At 47.7% G+C, this 19,724-nt stretch overlaps 1 protein-coding gene across 1 annotated transcript in view; it reads right to left on the bottom strand.

Annotated features, from left to right (window-relative positions):
- Positions 1 to 19,724, bottom strand: part of LOC140899299 (uncharacterized) — a 259,724-nt gene that overhangs the window by 89,087 nt on the left and 150,913 nt on the right. Inside the window, exons 10-14 of the mRNA XM_073314570.2 lie at positions 12,898 to 12,936; positions 12,182 to 12,235; positions 8,880 to 8,933; positions 2,843 to 2,950; positions 799 to 852 (exon numbers count right to left, since the gene is read on the bottom strand). Of these exons, the coding sequence (XP_073170671.2) occupies positions 799 to 852; positions 2,843 to 2,950; positions 8,880 to 8,933; positions 12,182 to 12,235; positions 12,898 to 12,936 (309 nt within the window). The remainder of the gene's footprint in view (positions 1 to 798; positions 853 to 2,842; positions 2,951 to 8,879; positions 8,934 to 12,181; positions 12,236 to 12,897; positions 12,937 to 19,724) is intronic.

The following is a 19,724-nucleotide window of genomic DNA, read 5'->3' as shown; positions in this document are numbered from 1 at the left end:
ATATTGCAGAAGCCACCACAGGGATTTAGATGCCCAATTATGATTAAAAAGAATGAGAACTGGGTACCCAAATCCTTTAGGCAGCTTTAAAAATTGCTGCTAAGGCCTTTGGCTTAAAAAAGAAAAAAGGAACCCAAACCAGTAGAACTCAATATATTTTGCCTGAGGGCAGGCCTACCACTTAAAACGCTGTCACTGCACCACGGTAAAGCTTCAATGAAGATGCTACCTATGCCGACAGGAGGATGTCTCCCATCGGCATAATTAATCCATTTCCCTGAGAGGGGTAGCTATGTCAACAGGAAAATTCTCCCATTGATTTAGTGCTGTCCACACCACGGGTTAGGTCAGTTTAGCTCTGTTGCTCTGGGGCTTGGATTTTTCACACCCCTGAGAGACATACCTATACCGACCTAATTTCCTAGTGTAGTGTAGTGTAATTTCCTGACCTGAAAGAACTTTGCATGGACATTTTCCATCCAGGCTGATAAATCCGAGGTGACTCAGAGGAACTCAAACCACCAGGCTCGCTCAGCCTCTGAAAACCACAGTTTGGACAAAGTAAGTGAGCATGAAAGGCTGCAGCAACTCAGATCCCAGAGGAACTTGTTATTTGCAACATGATGCCTCTTCTAAAGAGGGAGCGTTGGGGGTGGGGTGGAGAGAGGGCGGAGGGTAGGAGAAGATACTAAATTTGGGTTCCACTGAGTCACGTCTCCTGTATTCAAGGCAAATGAAACCCCTCGACCTAAGGATTCCCCCTCCCCTGCTGCCCCCAGATCATTGCCACTAGCTCACCTGGTCTCCTTTCTCTCCAGCTGGACCTTGGTCGCCCTTAAATCCCTGAGGGCCCTGGTAACAAGGAAGAAGGAATGGAACATGCTTGTGAGACCTGAGCTGACATAGCTTGTGTAGCACAATGAGGCAGCGGTTCTCAAACTGCAGGGGTGATACTTGCAGGCCAAATTCAAGCCTGTTGTAAGTAGGTGCAACTCTGTTGGCTTCCCCCAAGTTGCTCCCACTTATATAGGCCCCGGGCCAGTTTTTGAGCCTGGCACTTTCTCCATTTTGCAGCCTCATGAGCAGGGCCGGATGAACGCTGTGGTGAACTAGGCCTGTTCACCAAATTCATAGGGAGCCCAAATGGGAGCCCATTTGCCAGGTTGCAACGCCACTCACTCAAATTTGGCCTGGCCGTCCTTCCGTCATGGTGAGCAACTCTCCAAGCAGCAGCCAGTCCTGATGGCTCCATTGCATGGCCAGTCCAGCTGTGGCCAGAGTGCTGTCCAGCCATTTGTTGTTATTCATATTAGGAGGTAGGGGCTCCAAAATGTATGTTTGTCTAGGGCCCAGTAATGGGTTAATCTGACCCTGCTCATCAGACCAGTCACAATTCTCAGGCCTCATGAGCCAGTCAGCTGTGTGAAGAGCTCACCCTGTGGTAATTCATCTGCAGTCGTTTTATACCCAATTACTTCCCCCTGAATGCTGAGCCCACGATCGATTCTAAAGCAAGGTTTCCGCGAAGAAACGTCATTTAGCCCTTCTGAGCTCCGAGCCCCACCCACTTCCCGGGGCTTTGCCACCATGGCAGGTGCTGCGCAGCTTTTCGGGCTCCCGCAAAGCAAGTCTCTTCCATATTGCTATCACTCTATAAACCCCAGCCCAATCTGTGTAGGCATTTATACTGTTCACACCACCTTGCTACCTCCCCGGCTTTCACATTTTAATGAGGCCACCGCTTCAGACAGCTCCAAGCAGGCCAGCCATGCTTCCTTCCTGATACAGTTCTTGTTATAGGCAGGCAGATGTGTGTGTAATTAATTCAATGATATTGTGGCCCCTTTTGGCCGGAGTGGCTAGTCAATGCTTGTGACTTTAGCAGCTTGCTTCCATTAGGAGAAGAAATTGGTGATGGAATCAGGAATATCTTGCTGCAATCCTGTTTATTTACAAAGAATGTGTGCAAAGTCCTGTTTCCCCAAACTCAATAGGAGGCAGTTTTGTTGCTCACAATTCCAAACCTCTTTCCAGCCTGTACTCTGCCCAATAAGCTCTGTCTCTCAGCTTCCTCCTAGGACCATGTTAAAAGTGCTTCTCTGGCTGTTCCCTAGCTTTCCTGGCTGCTTTCTTTCCAGCTTTCTGCTTCTTACCCCCACCAATTTTGTATCCCTCTCCATATACACCACTCACAAGATCCTGAATCAAAGTTTACACTTTCCCGACTGAAGTCGGCATGCAAGGCTAGTTAAGGGTAGGGCTGTTAGTTCAAAGAATTGACAAGCACCACAAAAGAACTCAACAGAGCTTGTGAACTAGACAAGTGGATGGAATCCAGATTCTCTCTCATTTTTTTTCCCTTTCTCCCTCCTGTAAAAACAACCTAGAAAACTAAATGCAGCAATGCAATCAAGCACTCCAGGAGTTCATGTTGCTCCAGAGACACTAACTATGCCCGGTTGACCATATATGCTGTTCCTCTTTCCCTTGTTAAATGTGAACTGTCAAGGCATTCTTATTAAAGTAGTGCCTAGAAATTCCAATTATAGTTAGAATGGGCTTTTTCTTTTGTTAAAAGAGGCACATAAGTATATCAGTAGCATCAGCTTGAGCTTGCTGGCTGCCTACAGCACTATCAGCTGGGACAATGGGCACTGTCTTTACCTCTTTCTTGCAAACCATCCCGTGATATCCAGCCAGAGCATCCACAACTCTTGGCAGTTTCTGACTTTGAAACATGGGATCTCTCCGCATTAGTGCAAAGTGTTTTGCAACTAATTGGCTCATAATCAATTCTAAAGAAGTGCAACATGTTCCTTCAAGCTAGTGTCCAGGTTCTCACCTGCTCTCCTGGTAACCCAGGTGGTCCAGGCTTTCCATCCATTCCAGGAAGCCCATTTGAGCCAGGGAAGCCAGCGTGTCCCAGGAAGCCCTTAAGTCCAGACTCCCCCTGCAGACAGAAAGCAGGTGGATCAATAAGAGGCTACAGAGGAACACCGCAAATAAAGCTCTATCATATACTCCTGCCTGGTCATTCAGTTCTGCCTTAGGACTCAGCAAAAAGATTTGTGCATGGAGGGAGGAAATCAGCAGCGTCCAAAGAGGAGAAGAGTTTTATTTCCACTGTAAACATGGTTAAGAACCAAGGGGTAGAGGGAACTAGGGTAAAGAAGGCGCAGAAAGATTAACCATTATGAAACAGATGGAGAGTACAGTCAAGTCAACTTCACTGGCTACATGACAAGAAACGAAATGGAGGCAGGAGACTAGGACAGAGAATAAAGACGACATCAGGAGAAGTCACGCAAAGGCCTTGTACATCTGTCTCAGCCCTAACAACTGCACACCGCTGGCTGAACTCAGAGGCTTCTCTCTGGTAGTTCCAGGTGTGCAGCAGCCGGAATGGACGCAAAGCCCTGGTTACTTTCAACTGTTGCTTCTGCAGAGCCGAGAGCAGTTACAATGATGGTTGGTGTAACGGTAGCAGGTAGGGGCCACGTCGGGCGATAGCTTGTGCAAACACACAATGACAGTCCCTGCCTCAAAGAGCTGACCATCTGAACAGACAGAACAATGTCAGCGGCAGAGCAACGCTCTGTCGACGGGACCACCAAAACTGCGGGGTACGTGCTTGGTATGGCTCAGCCGTGCCTTCACTGCCATTGCTCATGCGACCATGGCTACACGGCTACCTATGCTCTCAGCTCAATGAGAGCTAGTGTGAGCATGGGTACCCGAGCAGGGGAATCACACCCCTCGCTCGTAGTGTAGACACAGCCCCAGTAACAGGGTCACCAGGGACAGAGGGAAGTCACAAATGTAAAAAGCAACAACTGCAAAACACAATGGTCCCAAGCTCTGATGCCATCATTGTGTTTGCGTGCATTTGCAGACGTCAGGCATTACTGCAGAGCCTGCAACTGCCTTTAAAAACCAGAATGGGAAAAAAAAAATTTGTCAAGTCTGGTGTGAAGATCAACTACGCAACAGCAGCTAGTTGCGGGGGGGAAATACCGTCTCCACAAAAACAACCAACGATGACAACAGAACAGCAGCAGCAAAGTTGGGTCAGCTCGCTTCCGGGCCATCCTGGGGCTCGTCATGAGAAAGCAATGGCAATCTGTTAAAATGTGGCTGGAGACAGAGAGATAAGCCCATTCACCACTGGCGCAGCAGTGTTTTGGCTGTCTCTTTCAGACTGGTTTGACCTTACCGCCTCGTGAAGCTGATGAAATGCCAGCCTGCCACTCATTGCCAAACTCTTCGCAAGGAACGAATGAACCAATCCCAGCAAAATGAAAGACAGGCCCAATCTGCACCAAAGCCAAATGATTCATTTGGGTGAGTCCCTCCTCAACCACAATCATAGAATCCTAAGGGCTCTAGGTCACATCACTGTGGGGAAAGATTTCTCACATTCCTACCAACTAATGCTCTGAACCCCTCGGCACAGAGCATGATGCAAATTGGGACTCACCTCTTGGAATGGTTCATATGCCAGGACGCCCTGCAATGGAACATGGCACTGAGGACGAAGAAGTGTCTCAGAGATGGCTAGCGGGATATGTATGGAGGTGAATGGAGTTTCTTCTTTAATGTAAATAGGATCAAAAGATACTTGGCTCAAGTTGGGAGGAATCATAGAATATCAGGGTTGGAAGGGACCTTAGGAGGTCATCTAGTCAACCCCCTGCTCAAAGCAGGACCAATCCCCAATTTTTGCCCCAGATCCCTAAATGGCCCCCTCAAGGATTGAACTCACAACCCTGGGTTTAGCAGGCCAATGCTCAAAGCACTGAGCTATCCGTGTCCCCTGTGACCTGCACTTTATTACACAATATGTTACTAAATCAGCCTGGTGGTGTCTTAGCCAAGAAGCCCTGCTGTACATCACCATCATTATTGTATTCGGAGTTCCTAGGAGTCCCAGTCATGGACCAGAACCATCATGATCAGTGCTCTACAAACCGAACCAAAAGAAAGTTCCTACCCCAATCTAACATACATGCCACCTGCACAACTTTACACCAAAACAGTGGCACCATTTTCCACCGGTTCTGCCCAGCACTTGTTATTGGAATCTTGAGCTAAAAACTCATTACCTTCCTCTGGAGTTGCAGAGCCACAGGACAGTGCGATCGCAAAGCTCCACAGAAAGGCAGAACTCCAGTACTGAAACGTTCAAACTCATAGACACTGATCCAACAGCAGAGGTCAGCAGTAATGCTGCATCTCTAAAATCAATGCAACAGCTGCCTGAGAAAAGACTCAGGAACTCAGGATCTGGTCTGTGATACGAAACCTTGTTGAGACTTCTCTGGTTTGCTGAGACTATACCCTTTGGAAAATAAACATGTCTACCTGGACAATACAAAGAGTAGGTCCTCTACGTGAGTGGTACGCTATTCAGTATATTCCATGTGTGCGCCACAGGAGTAGATCAACAGGTATCAGAAATATAGGCTGCATTTGAAGAACTAATGCAAGCACCAAACAAAGCAGCTCATTCAAACCTCAAACAATGTAGAGTTTTGCTTCCCTGTTCAAAGCTACACAGTGATGAGAACTTCGTTTCAACCCCCAAGCTAGGATGCAGACCGGCTTTCGAAGCACATCAGGGTCACAGCTGCACTCTGAGAAAAATGGTTCCTTTTCATTCCTGCACTAATCCCCCAGCGAACCCCCTCGCCAATCCTGTTTATGCGAATGGATGAATAATTTTTGGTACCATTTGATTAAGTTACACTGACAGCCTCCACGGTTTATATTCTGTCTGCTTAACACGATTAGTGAAACCTTCTAGATGTTGGCAGCTGGTAAAATACATGGGAAGAACAGTGTTCATTGCTACCGATTCCCCAGAGCTACCCACCTCTGTCCTCCGCAAACAGACGGTGACATCTGGAATTACAGACTATACATACCCTCCACTAAAAAGGCTTTTCCATCTTGTAAAAGGTGAATCACTCTATGCCCCCTCTTTGCAAAGCCCAAATGAACCTGTGTACCTGACATCTTTGTTCAATTCCTCAGCCCACAGTTCAAAAAACCCTGCAAGGAGCGACTACTTGGACAGGGCTTGGAAAGATAAAGTGGCAACAACGCACTTAGTCAGGGGTTAAAAAAAGCAACCCCCTTATCTCTGCTATATAATCCCATGGGCCTTGGAGATGCTAAGACAGCTCCGGCTCTTTGTCTCCGTGCCTCTCAGATGTCAGCACTCTTTCAGCTTTGTTGTGCCATCTAACGACCTCATGTTGAAAGATGCCGGGCACTGGCTCAGCAGAAACTACAAGAATCAGTCCCCTCACTCCCACCACGACTATGCATTCCATATGCAGATACTTGGGAAACCACAGCCGTCTCTGAGCTGAACTCTCCAGTCTGTGTAAACATTCGAGACAGGGAGGACTTGGGGTCTACTAAGGATGGGGGGAACCAGTTCAGGAAAAAAGGAATAATGCCCCGAGATTTTTTACAAAACTCAAACCAGACACAAACTGCCACACTGAGGTTTGAAACCAGTCGATTCTCTCCTGGCTCTGCACGGACTTGATCTGGCTGGGATCAGTATGAGAAATATCAGCCAGCCTCATGTGCACAAACACAAGGAGGTTTGCATAGTTCAGCAAAACTATGCTATGCTTAAACTAGCAAAACCTTTTAAAGTTCTTCCCTTGCTAATGTTTATTTTGAGGTCTGGCTAACTAACCTTTGGCTTTGATCCCCACACAGGCCCAAGAGATACCATCTTTGCCTTCATGCCTCACTAAGACAAAAAGACTGCATCTGGGGATCAACGGTGGGAGCTGAGAAGGACCATCTACAGCTTCTCCAGTGGTATACAAGAGCCTGAGAACTTTCAGGTTGTGCTGGGGGTGGCCAGTGTTCCCTGTGGAGCTCCATGCTGGTCTGAGGCACAAGCCATGAAGCACTAGCTATAGCAGTAGGGGGAAGGGATAGCTCAGTGGTTTGAGCATTAGCCTGCTAAACCCAGGGTTGTGAGCTCAATCCTTGAGGGGGCCATTTAGGGATCTGGGGCAAAAATTGGGGATCGGTCCTGCTTTGAGCAGGGGGTTGGACTAGATGACCTTCTGAGGTCCCTTCCAACCCTGATATTCTATGATTCTGTGATCAGCCACTGGAACACAGTGACCTTAGAGAAATCACCCAAAAATAACACTGAAACTCATCGAAAGACCTGTTTCTCCTCCATGGAGCTCTTTTGTGGAATCCAGTTAGAAGCCAAGGAAAAAAATCTGCCCATGACCTAAATTTGCATGAATCAAGGTGAGAATCTCTCTCCCCCGCATACGTCCTTCCTAGACACACAGGCCAGAGGAGGCACCTCACTCAGAAAGCAGAAGCAAGAGGAACGGACGGCTGATGAATGAAAGGGAGCAGCTCGGGGAAGGGAAGCAAAAGGGAACTGCGGGTAGGTTGGATGTTATCATTGGGAACACTGTGGGATGAGGAAAGCTCGGGAGAGCAGAATTAAAAAGGCATCATTCCCAGCCTGGTGAATGTACTGCCAGAGAACAGTAGAACAACGAGGTCAGGGAAAATCGACTGTCCCTTATCACTGTGAAGGCTGGACTTGCAGCAGTTAAAGACAAATGGGCCTCCTGGGGGAGATGGGTGAGAACCAGGAACTGAAGGTCACACAAGAGGACAGCCACTGGGAAACAGCTGAGTGTTTGGTGAGAAGAGGCTCAGAGAAGAGGATGGTTTTTAATTCAGGAAAAAAACCAGCCACCTTTACGTGAACTAGGTACAGATCAAGAGTGCGGTTTTCAAAGCCACCCAGGGGATTTGGACACCTGATTCCCCATGTGTTTTAATGGGATTTGGGTATTCAAATTCCTTAGACAGCTTTGAAAATCTCAGCTTAATTTTGCAGAACGGTTTGCTCAGTCTCAGCTGAGAGAGCTAGGAGATATCACCCCAGCATGAATGAGGAGGAAAGAAGGGCATAGGCTGGGACTGCTCCTATCCGGGGAGAGAGAGAGAGAGAGAGAGGACCAGTGGAGAGATCTGTTTAGATTCAGAGTTCTCTGGAGTTAAAGCTTAGGGGAAGAGGAGGATGCTTTCCAGGATTTGACCTAAAGACGATATGAGAGAGCAGGTTTGGAATGACACACACAAGTAAATGAATAGAGCACAAACCTCAATTTCATCCACTTCCTATAGACAAGGGATTCAGTTTTTAGTGAAGGTGGCACCTTCTGCATCTCTACTGATGCTTCTAATGAAGGCCCAGCATCACCACCCCAGTGGTGCTACAAGTGTCTCTTTGGATGGGTGACGATGACTGGGGTGGTTATAGAACTCATGAAAATGACAGGGACTGACCAAATCACACTGACTCAAACCAGTCCCGCCTTGTGCTGGAGGTGGGTGAACGGGCTGGTGATTACTCACAGCAGAGGAGAGCAAAGGAACAAAAATAAGGCACAAATATCCAGCAAGGGGAATCCCGCCCTCCACCGCTTACCTGTCTACAGTGAGCCAATCTCATCCCCATCGGGTATTTCGGATGAACCTACCTGCCAGAGATATGGCTCTGTTGCAGAGGTTTCAGGTCATTACTGCACAAACATACCTTACCTTGGAGGATTCTCCTACTCAGAAATTAACACTGAGCTCTGAGTCTTGAGGCTAAGAGCTGTGGAGCATCCCATGACTCCCCGTTATTGCAGCACGACTTGTGCATGCCCCGTACCTCTCAGAATCACTCCGTCTGTATGTACAGCTGCCCACCAGAAGGAAGCCAACCCTGACACTAGAATATATCTTACTGCCCTAGCATTTGGAAGGTCACATACCTGGACTGGGCTAACACATACCTGAGACAGCAGCTATAGGCAGCCTCCACTTACCATATACCCCAACTGGCCTTTGTCTCCTGGCTCTCCTGGATATCCGGGCGGACCCTGCACACACAGAGATCAAATCAATGCAGGTTAGACTTTCCCCCAGCAAGCCCGGATCATGTTGCAGTATTGACCGTGTTGAAAGAATGCTGGGCCTCGCAGCCTTGTTTAAAGGCACCATTACAGGGGAGACAATGAACAATACACAAAGGTAGCATTGGCAATCTCAGTCACATGCTGTGTGACAGGATGATCCGCATCATAGCTCTCTGAATGCTCTGCGAAGACTGCCCTTGTTCTGCTTGCATTCCCCTGGTTTACAGCAAAGGCACCATCAAGTACTCAACCACAGGCTTTGGGAGCAAACTCTCTCTCCACTGCTTATAATTTTCTTTCGGAGACTAGAACATAAGATGTCTTCCCCCACCTTTTCTCTCATTCCACTTGGCTCGAACAAATTTCCTGTTACACAATCCACTTCCCTGCCGAGGCATATTTATAATACAGCTTGTCAAGAGCACACCTGTCTTTTTTTCCCCCGTCTGTGCATCAGCACCATCAGTTAGAGCAGCAAGCTTAGGGACCCCATTAGTTAACTGCAGCTGAATAGTCAGCAGAGGGAATGCAAGAGCACCAGAACTGACTTGGTGTAGGTCCTATAGTAAATATCACTTAAAAAACATCCTCCTCTGGAATGGATATAAAATATTAATGCAAATATCAGTCTGTTGCATGATAAAAGAAAGTTTCTTGAAGATACCTTTTTAATAGTACTTCACACCAGCCAGGTTAGTGAGAGAGAGTGAAAGAGAGAGAAGGATGGGGATATATGTTGGAGAAATTGTGGGCTAAGAGGAGATTTTATACATAGTGACAGACACGGCCAGTCACTAGGGAGTATTGGAATGCAGTTCCTAACCAAATAGCACAAATTGTTGAATATTTATGATCAAATGATCATTTAGGGGCTGTCTACACAGCAAAGAAAAACCCGTGGCTGGCCCATGGCAAGCGACTCTGGGTCACGGTGCTCAGGCTGTGGGGCTGTTTCATTGTTGTGTAGACTTCCAGGATTGGGCTGAAGGCCAGGCTCTAGGACCCTGCTGAGAAGGCAATCCCTTAGCAATCCTCCTCTCTAGCAGATACAGCAGGGGTGGGAAACTTTCTGGCCCGAGGGCCACATCTGGGTATGGAAATTGTATGGCGGGCCATGAATGCTCACAAAACTGGGGGTTGGGGTGTGGAAGGGGGTGAGGGCTTCGGCTATGGGTGTGGGTTCTGGGAGTGCAGGAGGGTGCTCCGGGCTGGGTCCAAGGGATTCAGAGGGCAGGAGGGGGTCAGGGGTGCAGGCTCCGGGCAGCGTTTACCTCAAGCAGCTCCCGGAAGCAGCGGCATGTCCCTTTTCCGGCTCCCACCCAGAGGCGCAGCCAGGAGGCTCTGCATGCGGCCCCATCCGCATGCGCTGCCCCTGAAGCTCCCATTGGCCACAGCTGCCAGCCAGTGGGAGCTGCGAGAGCAGTGTGCAGATCCCCCTGGCTGCCCTTACGCATAGGAGGTGGAGAGGGAACATGCCGCTGCTTCCAGGAGCCGCGCGGGGACCTGGCATGCACTGAGCAGGGCAAGCCCCAGGCCCCACTCCCCAGCTGGAACTTGAGGGCCAGATTAAAACATCGGAAGGGCTGGATGCGGCCCCCAGGCCGTAGTTTACCTACCCCTGACATACAGTCACACCAATAGAAGTGAAGAATTAATCTCTCATCTGCTAGTAGCTGCTAGGGTACTGAGCACTGACTGCCTCCCACTGGAAAAAGAAAAGCAGCCCCAAACTAAGGGAATGGTTCAAAAACCAAGTACACACACAATAGAAATGCCAAAAAGAGGACAGGTATTCAAAAGTTTGGTCACCCTTTTCAGCATACTCAGAGGAGGAAGGATCCCTAGCCAGCATCTTTAGCTTGACTATTAACTTGATCCTAAAAAGTAACAAGTCATGTACAACATCGTACGTTAGTTTTATTGTAACTTTGCCTCAATAAAACGTGAAAAAAACATATGGGGGGTTGTTGCTATGGAAAAATTAGTGCATCAATTACCTAGCCAGCAGAACAGACAAAGAACAAACAGATATGTAGATATTTGGTTACCAGTTATTCGATACTCAGAAAAAGTACACGCGCCTGCAAAACAACCACCACATCTGTCCAATCCTTTTGGGTTTTAATATTGGGTAGAAGTGCCTGGTTTGACATGTAGGTGTCGTCAGCAGTTTCACTCCATTTAATAAAATTACCAGAAACACCACATCTTGGGTAGGGTAAAGAGGATCACTCTGTAATATGGTAACACCCTGTTCAACAGAGAGATCTGATGAGATCACTGTCTAATGATACTCTACACAAAAGCTCGCTGTTGTAATGGTTATCGTTTTGTCTCTTGATACGGACATGGCAACAATCTGTAAACGTGTTATAACTTCATTCACTCACACACACACACACACACACACAGAGTCATCATCTCAAGGTGTGGTCTCTCGAGGGGCTTCAGCTTCTCCTGACTGACCCTCCTCAGTTTGCTTTTAGTCAGGCCAGTTCCTGGATCCTCATTTCCAATTAAGCCTGTCAGCCCTTTACTCTTGCAGCCTCCTTTAGTCTCCTGGCTGTTTTCCAGGAGGCAGCCTGGTGCAGGGCTGTTGCCACTTTGCTAGCCCAGATCTCCCAGCCTCCCCTTCCTTCTCTATACTCTCCCCTTTATTGCAGGCCTTGTTTCCCTCTATTGGGTTCAGCTGTGTGTGCCTACCTCCATGACTGGCAGCTGCGTGGGGTTGTGATCAAGCTGCTTGCTTGTAAACAGGAGAGACTCTCCTCTCCCCTTTGTCTACACTCAATATGGGGTTTGTAGGCTCCGTTTCTTTCTCTCTCTCTCTCTCTCTCACCCCCCTGCCTGATCTTCAGTGAGTGAAAATGAGCATTGTTTCACTGAAGAAAGTCAATGGAGCTATGCCATCTTACAGCAGCGAGAGGCTGGGCTGGGCTTTCAAAGGAACCTAAGGGAGTCAGGCATCCAACTTCAACTGATTTTCACCCACCTCCAACTTTTTTGAAAATCCCAGCACTGAAGCTTTAATTGTAGGAAGACAAACAATTTGACAGTAACAGAGGTAAAGGGAGATCAGCTGTATGGCCTAAATTGCTCAAGTGTCTCTAAACATTGCCTCTGAAAGTCTCCAAAGAAAGCAGAAATGTCTGATGGGATAACTGTGGACTTGGCTACTTTGGACATATTTAGAGGGGATTTTTCATACTTACAGGTAATCCTGGTTTCCCTGCGTGCCCTGGCAGCCCAGGCGGTCCTGGATGTCTCTAGATTTAAAAAATAAAGGCAAACAGTAACATATTTTAGATATCAAAACTATTTAAAAAGACAGAAGACTCCAAATGATCATACAGAAAAAATCTGAGACACCTTGTTAGAGGATCTAGAGCACAAAATCCTCTTTTTGTTTATATATGCAACACATGGGGTGGAGGGAATGGTATAATACAGAGAAAAGGTTCATGAAGTGGGCAGAATAAATACATGGGTTTCTTTAAAAAGAGTAAGGATTAATTTCTGACTGAATCTGAAAATGAACAGGGAGCCAGCAGAGGTACTGGAAGACAGAGCTTTTAAGGGGTGTAACACTGGATTCCCATCTCTTGTTTCCGTGACCTTTCAATCCTAGGCTCCACTATGAGCCAAAAGTGCGCCCCAATCACTGCACCCTTTCCTGATGTCCTTTGGTGGCATTCTCCCAATTTCCCACTTTAAGGCCAGAAGGGGCCATTAAGACCATCTTGTTTGACCTCTTGCATAACACAGGGCAGAGAATTTTCCCCAGTGATTCCTGGGGTCAAGCCTGTCACTTCTGTTTGAGCTATAGCAGAGCTTTTACAAAGACATCCAGTCTTGATTTAAAAAAAAACGCAGATGCTGGAAAACCCACCACATCCCTATGTAGACTTACTTAGCAGGAGACACTCACCGGCCAGCCTGCGTGGAGAAGCTGGTAAAATGAGGATTGCTAAAAGGAGAGGGGAGGAAAAAGAGAGAGCGTGTAAATGTCTATTATACCAACCAAAGAATGACACATGCTTCTGTAGTCAAGGCACCAGGAGCAATGCTACAGTCCTGTCAGCATCACGATTTCTACCAGATTAGATGAGAACACCCACTCAGGGTGTGTCCACACAGCAACTAGACACCTGCAGCTGGCCTGTGCCAGCTGACTTGGGCTCTCAGGGCTCGGGCTGCGGGGCCGTTTCATTGCTGTGTTGACGACTGGGCTCGGGCTAGAGCCCAAGCTCTAGGACCTGCAGGGTGGGAGGATCCCAGAGCCCAGAAGTCTATACCGCAGTGAAACTGCCCCGCAGCCCAAGCTCCGTGAGCCCAAGTTGGCTGGCATGGGCCAGCCGCTGGGTTTTCTTTGCTTTGTAGACATACCCTAAAGATGCCACTCTTCTTATTTATGAATCCGGCAGCACCCACTCTGTGCTGAGAGCTTTCCGGCTGGAAAAGAAAGCCCGGCCCATGCCCCGAAGAGCTCACAGTCTAAAGACAGACACAAAGGAAAAGGACTACAGCATATCAGTGCAGTGGTCAGGGAGATGCTTGCCAAGTCTTGACAAAATAATGTTGATATGGCTCCCCCCCCAACTCCTCTCCCCTGCCCTAGAACGCCTCATATTCATCGGTACAGGTCAGCTACTTTCTCTACAGGTGTCAGAGCAGATCTGGGGCTTCAGAAGGGATTTGACTGTGGAGAGAAGAGGCCTCGTCAATGAGCTCTGGAAGGGCATTCCGCTCCTAGCGGGCCGCCCGCATGGCGAGGTTGATGTGAAAAGCCGAATCTGTGGGTGGATGAGGCTGGCACTGTTGGTGGAGCAGACAGGTTGGGCGGCAACTGGAAACGAGGCCCGGGAGGATAAGTTGGTAGGGCAGAGTTATGCAGGGCTTTTAAGGCGCCTCTCTGCTCTTGAACTCTTTGAATCCCCCTCTCTGCTCCCAAGTTTTCTCCTTCCATTCAGTCCCACCTCTCTACCTTGCATTTGATGTAGTAGAAGACGGGAGCCAGTAGAGGGATTCAAAGGATGATGGAAGGATGGAAGGATGATGGGGGGAGAGAGAGATGATCAGAGTAATGGATGAGAAAGATATTTTAGGGGCAGCTTTTTATATGGACTGTAAGGAGACAAAACAGGTGTCAGGGAAGCCAGAGAGGGGAAGGTTGTAATAACTGAGACACAAAATGACGAGGGCCTGGACTAGAGAATTTTATCCATAGCGAGGGAAAAAGAAAAGGACAAAGCTTAGAGACATTGCAGAGGGATTTGGGTTCCCTTTGGATGTGTGAGGGAAGCAGGAGGGAGGAGTCACATTACAGGGCTGAGTGACGGGGAGGCAGGTGGCTCTGACAGCAGTGATGGAGAGAGGAAGGGGTTGAGAGGGAAGTGAAGGTGATTGGTTTTGGTTGTGTGATGTTTAAGCTGATAACGTGATGGCCCGGGGATGTCAGATTGACAGGCAGGCATGCAGGATCTGATGGAAGCAGGCAGGTTGATTCGCCATTCGTCAGCATCAGGATGGCAGCTGCAGCCACACGAATGGATGAGATTGCCCAGAGAAGACATACAGTGAAAAGAGTGGTGGTGAGGAGGGAGAGGAAGTGTGTGGATTGGGGGAGGTAAGGGGCTAGGCCGTGGTATGTTTCCCCAGAAGAAAGAGAAGAGACAGAAGAATGCAGATGCACTGTGTAGGGTGAGAAGAGGAGAAGCAGCAAGGGGGACAGGGGTCCCATTGTGTTAGGTGACAGTTCCTGCCCCATAGAACCAATAATGAGATGTGAGACTCAACCTGTAGTGATTTCCTACTTTCCATTTTCACGTAAGATTATTCCTTTGCTCTGGAGATGCAGCCTCTTAGGTGAGGAGATACTCAAATAGAATGAAACAGCAGAACAGAGGAGGCCACCAAAGAGTTATGACATGCTGCCTGTCTCTGAGAATACAGAGCCATCACTAACCAAAGGGGAAGGCAGAATACCACACAGAAAGCAGATGTAACCTACGCTAACATGGTATGGGCTCGGTCTTCTTCTGTCTCTGGCAAGACTACATATAGAGGTTTACCAATCTGCTACCAAGTTTAAAGAAAATGCAGCTTATCCTTTTGGATCCAGAGGGCCTGGGTTCAATCCCCTCAGATGTCGACAGGCTGGGGTGATGTGAAAGAGACTATAAAAATTGAATCTTATGGAGGCTAAAAAACAAAAAGATTTAATAGGCCACCCAGTCCCTAGACTGGGGCCCAGAGAAAAAACTGCCTGTAAAGGACAGTTTCTAGTGATTTTTCCCATTCAGTTTAGAACTTCCAAAGTGATATGGCTTTGACTGCTTTTGGCAAGAAAATATCTCAGAGCCAAAGAGATCTCGGGGTCAGGAAACATCTCCTGATGTTCAGCCAACATTTCCTCTCAATTTTATCTCCTCTGTCCTTGCGCTGAACCCCATTACACTGCCCCAGCTATATTTAGCCCCAGACATATTTAGCTACTTTCATCTCACCCCATAAATCCATCTCTCCAGCCCCTTAATCATCATTTCTGTTACGCTCTGAACGCCCTCCAAGAAAGCCACCAGGATATTTCAAATCCTGTTGATTTGTTGCTTTTACCTCAAAAATATGCCACAAACATAACTTTTGGTGGTTAGTCAGGAAGTATTTTGGGGACATTGTATTTCCTCTGGATTTTAATGTGAGCAGCAGCCGCTTGACAGACATTTAGAGCCTAATCCAGATCCAGGTCAACAGACTGGATTCCATTGACTTCAGGGGGCATTGGATCCTTCCCCCCAGGAGCAAGATGCAACAGGCACTGTTTTTTTAACCAGGCTCCTTTCAAAGTGTTAGACCAGGGTGGGGAACCTGCAGCCCACTGCTTCTTTTCATCCGGGCTGCGGCAAGTCTCTGTGCTGTCGGCCAGATGCCCCCCGCTCTGCAGGGCTGGAGCCATGAGGGCCAGCTTGCTGGCATGTCCCTGTGGCCCCTAGGTGGAGAGGCAATCAGGGAAGCTCTGAGCGCTGCCCCTGCCCCCAGCTCCACAGCTCCCGTTGACCAGGAACCGCACCCAAGCTCCCTCCCAGACTCCACCTATCCCCCCCGCCACAAACCCCAACCCCCGTCCCAGCCCGGAGCCTGCACCCTGAAACTCCTCCTGCATCCCAAACCACTGTCCCATTCTTGGTCCCACCCCAGAGCCCACACCCCCAGAGCTGCACCCCCTCCCACATCTCAATCCCCTGCACCCCAAAACCCCTTGGCCCCAGCCCGGAGCCCCCTCCCACACTCTGAACCCATTTCTGGCTCCACCCCAGAGCCTAGGGAAGCCCTGAGCCTCTGTGCCCCCCTCAGGGCTGGAGCCTCCACCCCCGGGGGGCTGTCAGTGGCCCTCAGCTGATTTTTGATCTGGGTCAATGGCCCCGATAGAAAAACGGTTCCCCACCCCTGTGTTTGGCCAAAGGAACTGTGGACTCCAAACTGGAGCGAGTCAGGGTTTTTTCCAGCAAGATGTGTTTTCATCAGAAAATGCAATTAGTCAAAACAAATTCTTCACGGAACCATTATTGGTTTCAATGAAACGTTCATTGGGAAAGTTTATCAGGCCCAGGCTGGAATTTCTCTCTCTGTCTCAGTTTGACCAGAGAGACCCCAGAATAGCCAACAGAATAGCCCAGAGATTATGGCACTTGCCTGGGGTGTGCAAGGCCCAGGTTCAAGCCCTTGTTCTGAATCAGGCAGCACAGGAACTTGAATTTGGGTCTTCTATTGAGCTATTCTTGGGTCGGTCTCTCCGATTTTTCATGAAAAAATTCAAAAGCTCTCGGTTTCCTCCTGATGCAGAATGAAGCCCAATTGCTGCGACTGCGAAATGTTTTGCTAAATGGAATTCTTGTTTTCCAGCCAGCCCTACTCCACACCACCATCCGAGATGTGCAAAAAGAAGCCAGCAACCCACTGCAGCAGGCAATACAAAACCCTGAGTGTTTATCCTGGGACCTAACGACAGTGGTAAGCCACTGCTGAAAGCCAGTCCTGTGAGCTGTGTCTGTCGAGTCGTCTGCCCCAGCTCAGTCTAAAAAATGACCCAATCATTCATCCAAAACTAAAGCTGGTTGAAAAATGATCAGTGCATTTTCATCAACTTCCAAATGTGTGGATTTCAATGAAATTTGAGGGAACAACTCAACACTAAAATGAAATATTTCAAATTGACTTTCTTCTTTCGACTTTCATATCATACAATCTCAATTAAAAATGCTATATACGTGTTGTATTTAATGTTTTCCATTATATTTAATATTTTATTTTAGACTTTTAATGTTTCAACAAGGTCCCTTAGATGTTGATGAATAGACATTTTCTAGAGTTTCTGTTCTGCAAAAGTTTCCACCTTTCATCATGAATTGGGACGGAAACAAATTTTGAAAATGTCAGAATTTCCCATAGGACAGAAATTCCATTTTCTAACCAGCTCTACTCTAAACCCAAATGACAAGAACCTTTCTCTCAAACAGATTTTCATTTATGGGCTGCTGCACTTCTGAATCATATCTCCACTGTACCTTTAAAAGAAAATTAAATGATAAACATTTTAAAAAACAAAACACCGAAAAGGAAAACAAAAACACCATGACCTGGAAAGCTAATCTCTCAGTAGTTTTGGCCCAGTTAGAGGAATTAAAAAACTTCTGGTGAAAGCCTCGTTTCCACACATTTCCAGTCCAGTTTTCTTGAGGGGCTCAGTTAGTTTGGAGAAGCATCCTCAAACCATTAGGGCACACAATCAATACCCCAGTCCTTTTGAAGTTCTCTCACCAGCTTGAATGACAGGAACACAGGAGGGGAAAGTTCTTATTTCCTACCCCTGTCCCCCATCCTTTTCACTTTATTCTGGTCTCCAGTACAGACTAGCGCCTGATTCTGCCAGCTCTTCCCAAGCCCCAAGTCCACCACAAAGGCACAAAAGCACAGCAGTTTCCAAACAGAAACCAAACACCATTGATAGGACTGGGTTGCCATCCATTGCCCAGCTGTATACCCAGCTCAAGTCTTCAAGGTTGTGAGAAATCCGCCCCCTTCCCAGATTATTCGTTGGACATATAGGAGGAGAGAGAAGGAGGGGAGTCTAAGAGAGCTCATTTACAAAAACAAACAAAGGTCTTTCACCATATGGAAATATTTCTAGCAATAAGCAGGGCTCTTGGACAGATGATGGATGGGTACATTTAACTAGCTCTAATGCTGCACCAGGCATTTCGGCTCCTTTAAAGTTTATCCCAAATTGATTAATGTGAGCAAATGTGCAAAATCCCTGACAGCCTGTCAAGCCAGGCTGTGGCCCACTGCAGCGGAGTCTCATTTCCCTCAGAAGCCTCTTCAGAGCTATTTTTGTGGAGGCTCTGGAGGAACTGGCATGCAGCCAATGCTTTCTCCCCATGGCTTCTGAAGCAGTGAACTCAGGTGCACTGGGGGCTTGTGACGCTGTTTCGTTAAACTTCAAAAGAGAGAATTGAACCCTGAATACAGACTGAATCCAGGCCTCAGAAGCCAAGGAAAATCGATTGCTTTCTGCATTTTAAGCAGCTCTTTGCCTGAAGGAGCTCTGGTCAGCAGAAAAGTGGAACGATTAGTGCAGACACTATACGTGACAGAACACCAGCACTGAGCGAGGTCACAGTGACGGGCCAACTAGTTTGAATCCTGCCTCTTATTGTGGCTAATACAGGATGCTTCGTAGGTCAGTGATACACTCCCATGCAGCATCTAGCTAATTCCACAATGCCATACTGAACACTGGTGCAAAAAAAAAATCCCTTCCTGGCCTCTCACTGGGGACCAATTTATGCACTGAAGCATGACAATTGATTAACTCCACCTTTACTTCAGATCAAAGTTATTACGATCACAAAGTTACCCAACCACAGAATTGACCCTGCCTTTTTGTGGCAGTAAATCCCTAGTGGTTAACTACCTTTCATGAAGCAATAGTTTCCTTTGTTCTAAATTTACCAGCCATTCACTTCCTAGCATGACCTCTTGACCTCAAGTTATGGGGCAAGGTTAAAAAGGGAGTGATTGGTTTTCAGTATAACCCCATAACCATGGACTTCTGAGTACAGCAATGCCAAGTGACTTCTCCAGTCTTCTGAAAACATTTGCAATGTCAACTATATCCTAATTTGATAAAGGAGTGTGATTGTCATTCTAATGGAACCTACCCCTTAGTCTCTCATTTGCTTCTCATAACTTGAGAGGCATACTATTAGGTGGAAATCTTCGTCCAGATCATAGAATCATAGACTTTAAGGTCAGAAGGGACCATTATGATTGTCTAGTCTGACCTCCTGCACAACGCAGGCCACAGAATCTCACTCACCAACTCCTGTAACAAACCCCGAACCTATGTCTGAGCTATTGAAGTCCTCAAATTGTGGTTTAAAGACTTCAAAGTGCAGAGAATCCTCCAGCAAGTGACCTGTGCCCCACGCTGCACAGGAAAGCGAAAAACCCCCAGGGCCTCTACCAATCTGCCCTGGGGGAAAATTCCTTCCCGACCCCAAATATGGCCATCAGCTAAACCCTGCGCATGTGGGCAAGACTCACCAGCCAGACAGGCAGGAAAGAATTCTCTGTAGTAACTCAGATCCCACCCCATCTAACATCTCATCACAGGCCATTGGGCATATCTACCACTAGTAGTCAAAGATCAATTAATTGCCAAAATTAGGCTATCCCATCATATCATCTCCTCCA

Source organism: Lepidochelys kempii, chromosome 16, assembly GCF_965140285.1.
Source record: "Lepidochelys kempii isolate rLepKem1 chromosome 16, rLepKem1.hap1, whole genome shotgun sequence".
Taxonomy (NCBI): Eukaryota; Metazoa; Chordata; order Testudines; family Cheloniidae; genus Lepidochelys; species Lepidochelys kempii.
Note: the sequence above shows the minus strand (reverse complement) of the source record. Positions and strands in the feature narration are given on the sequence as shown.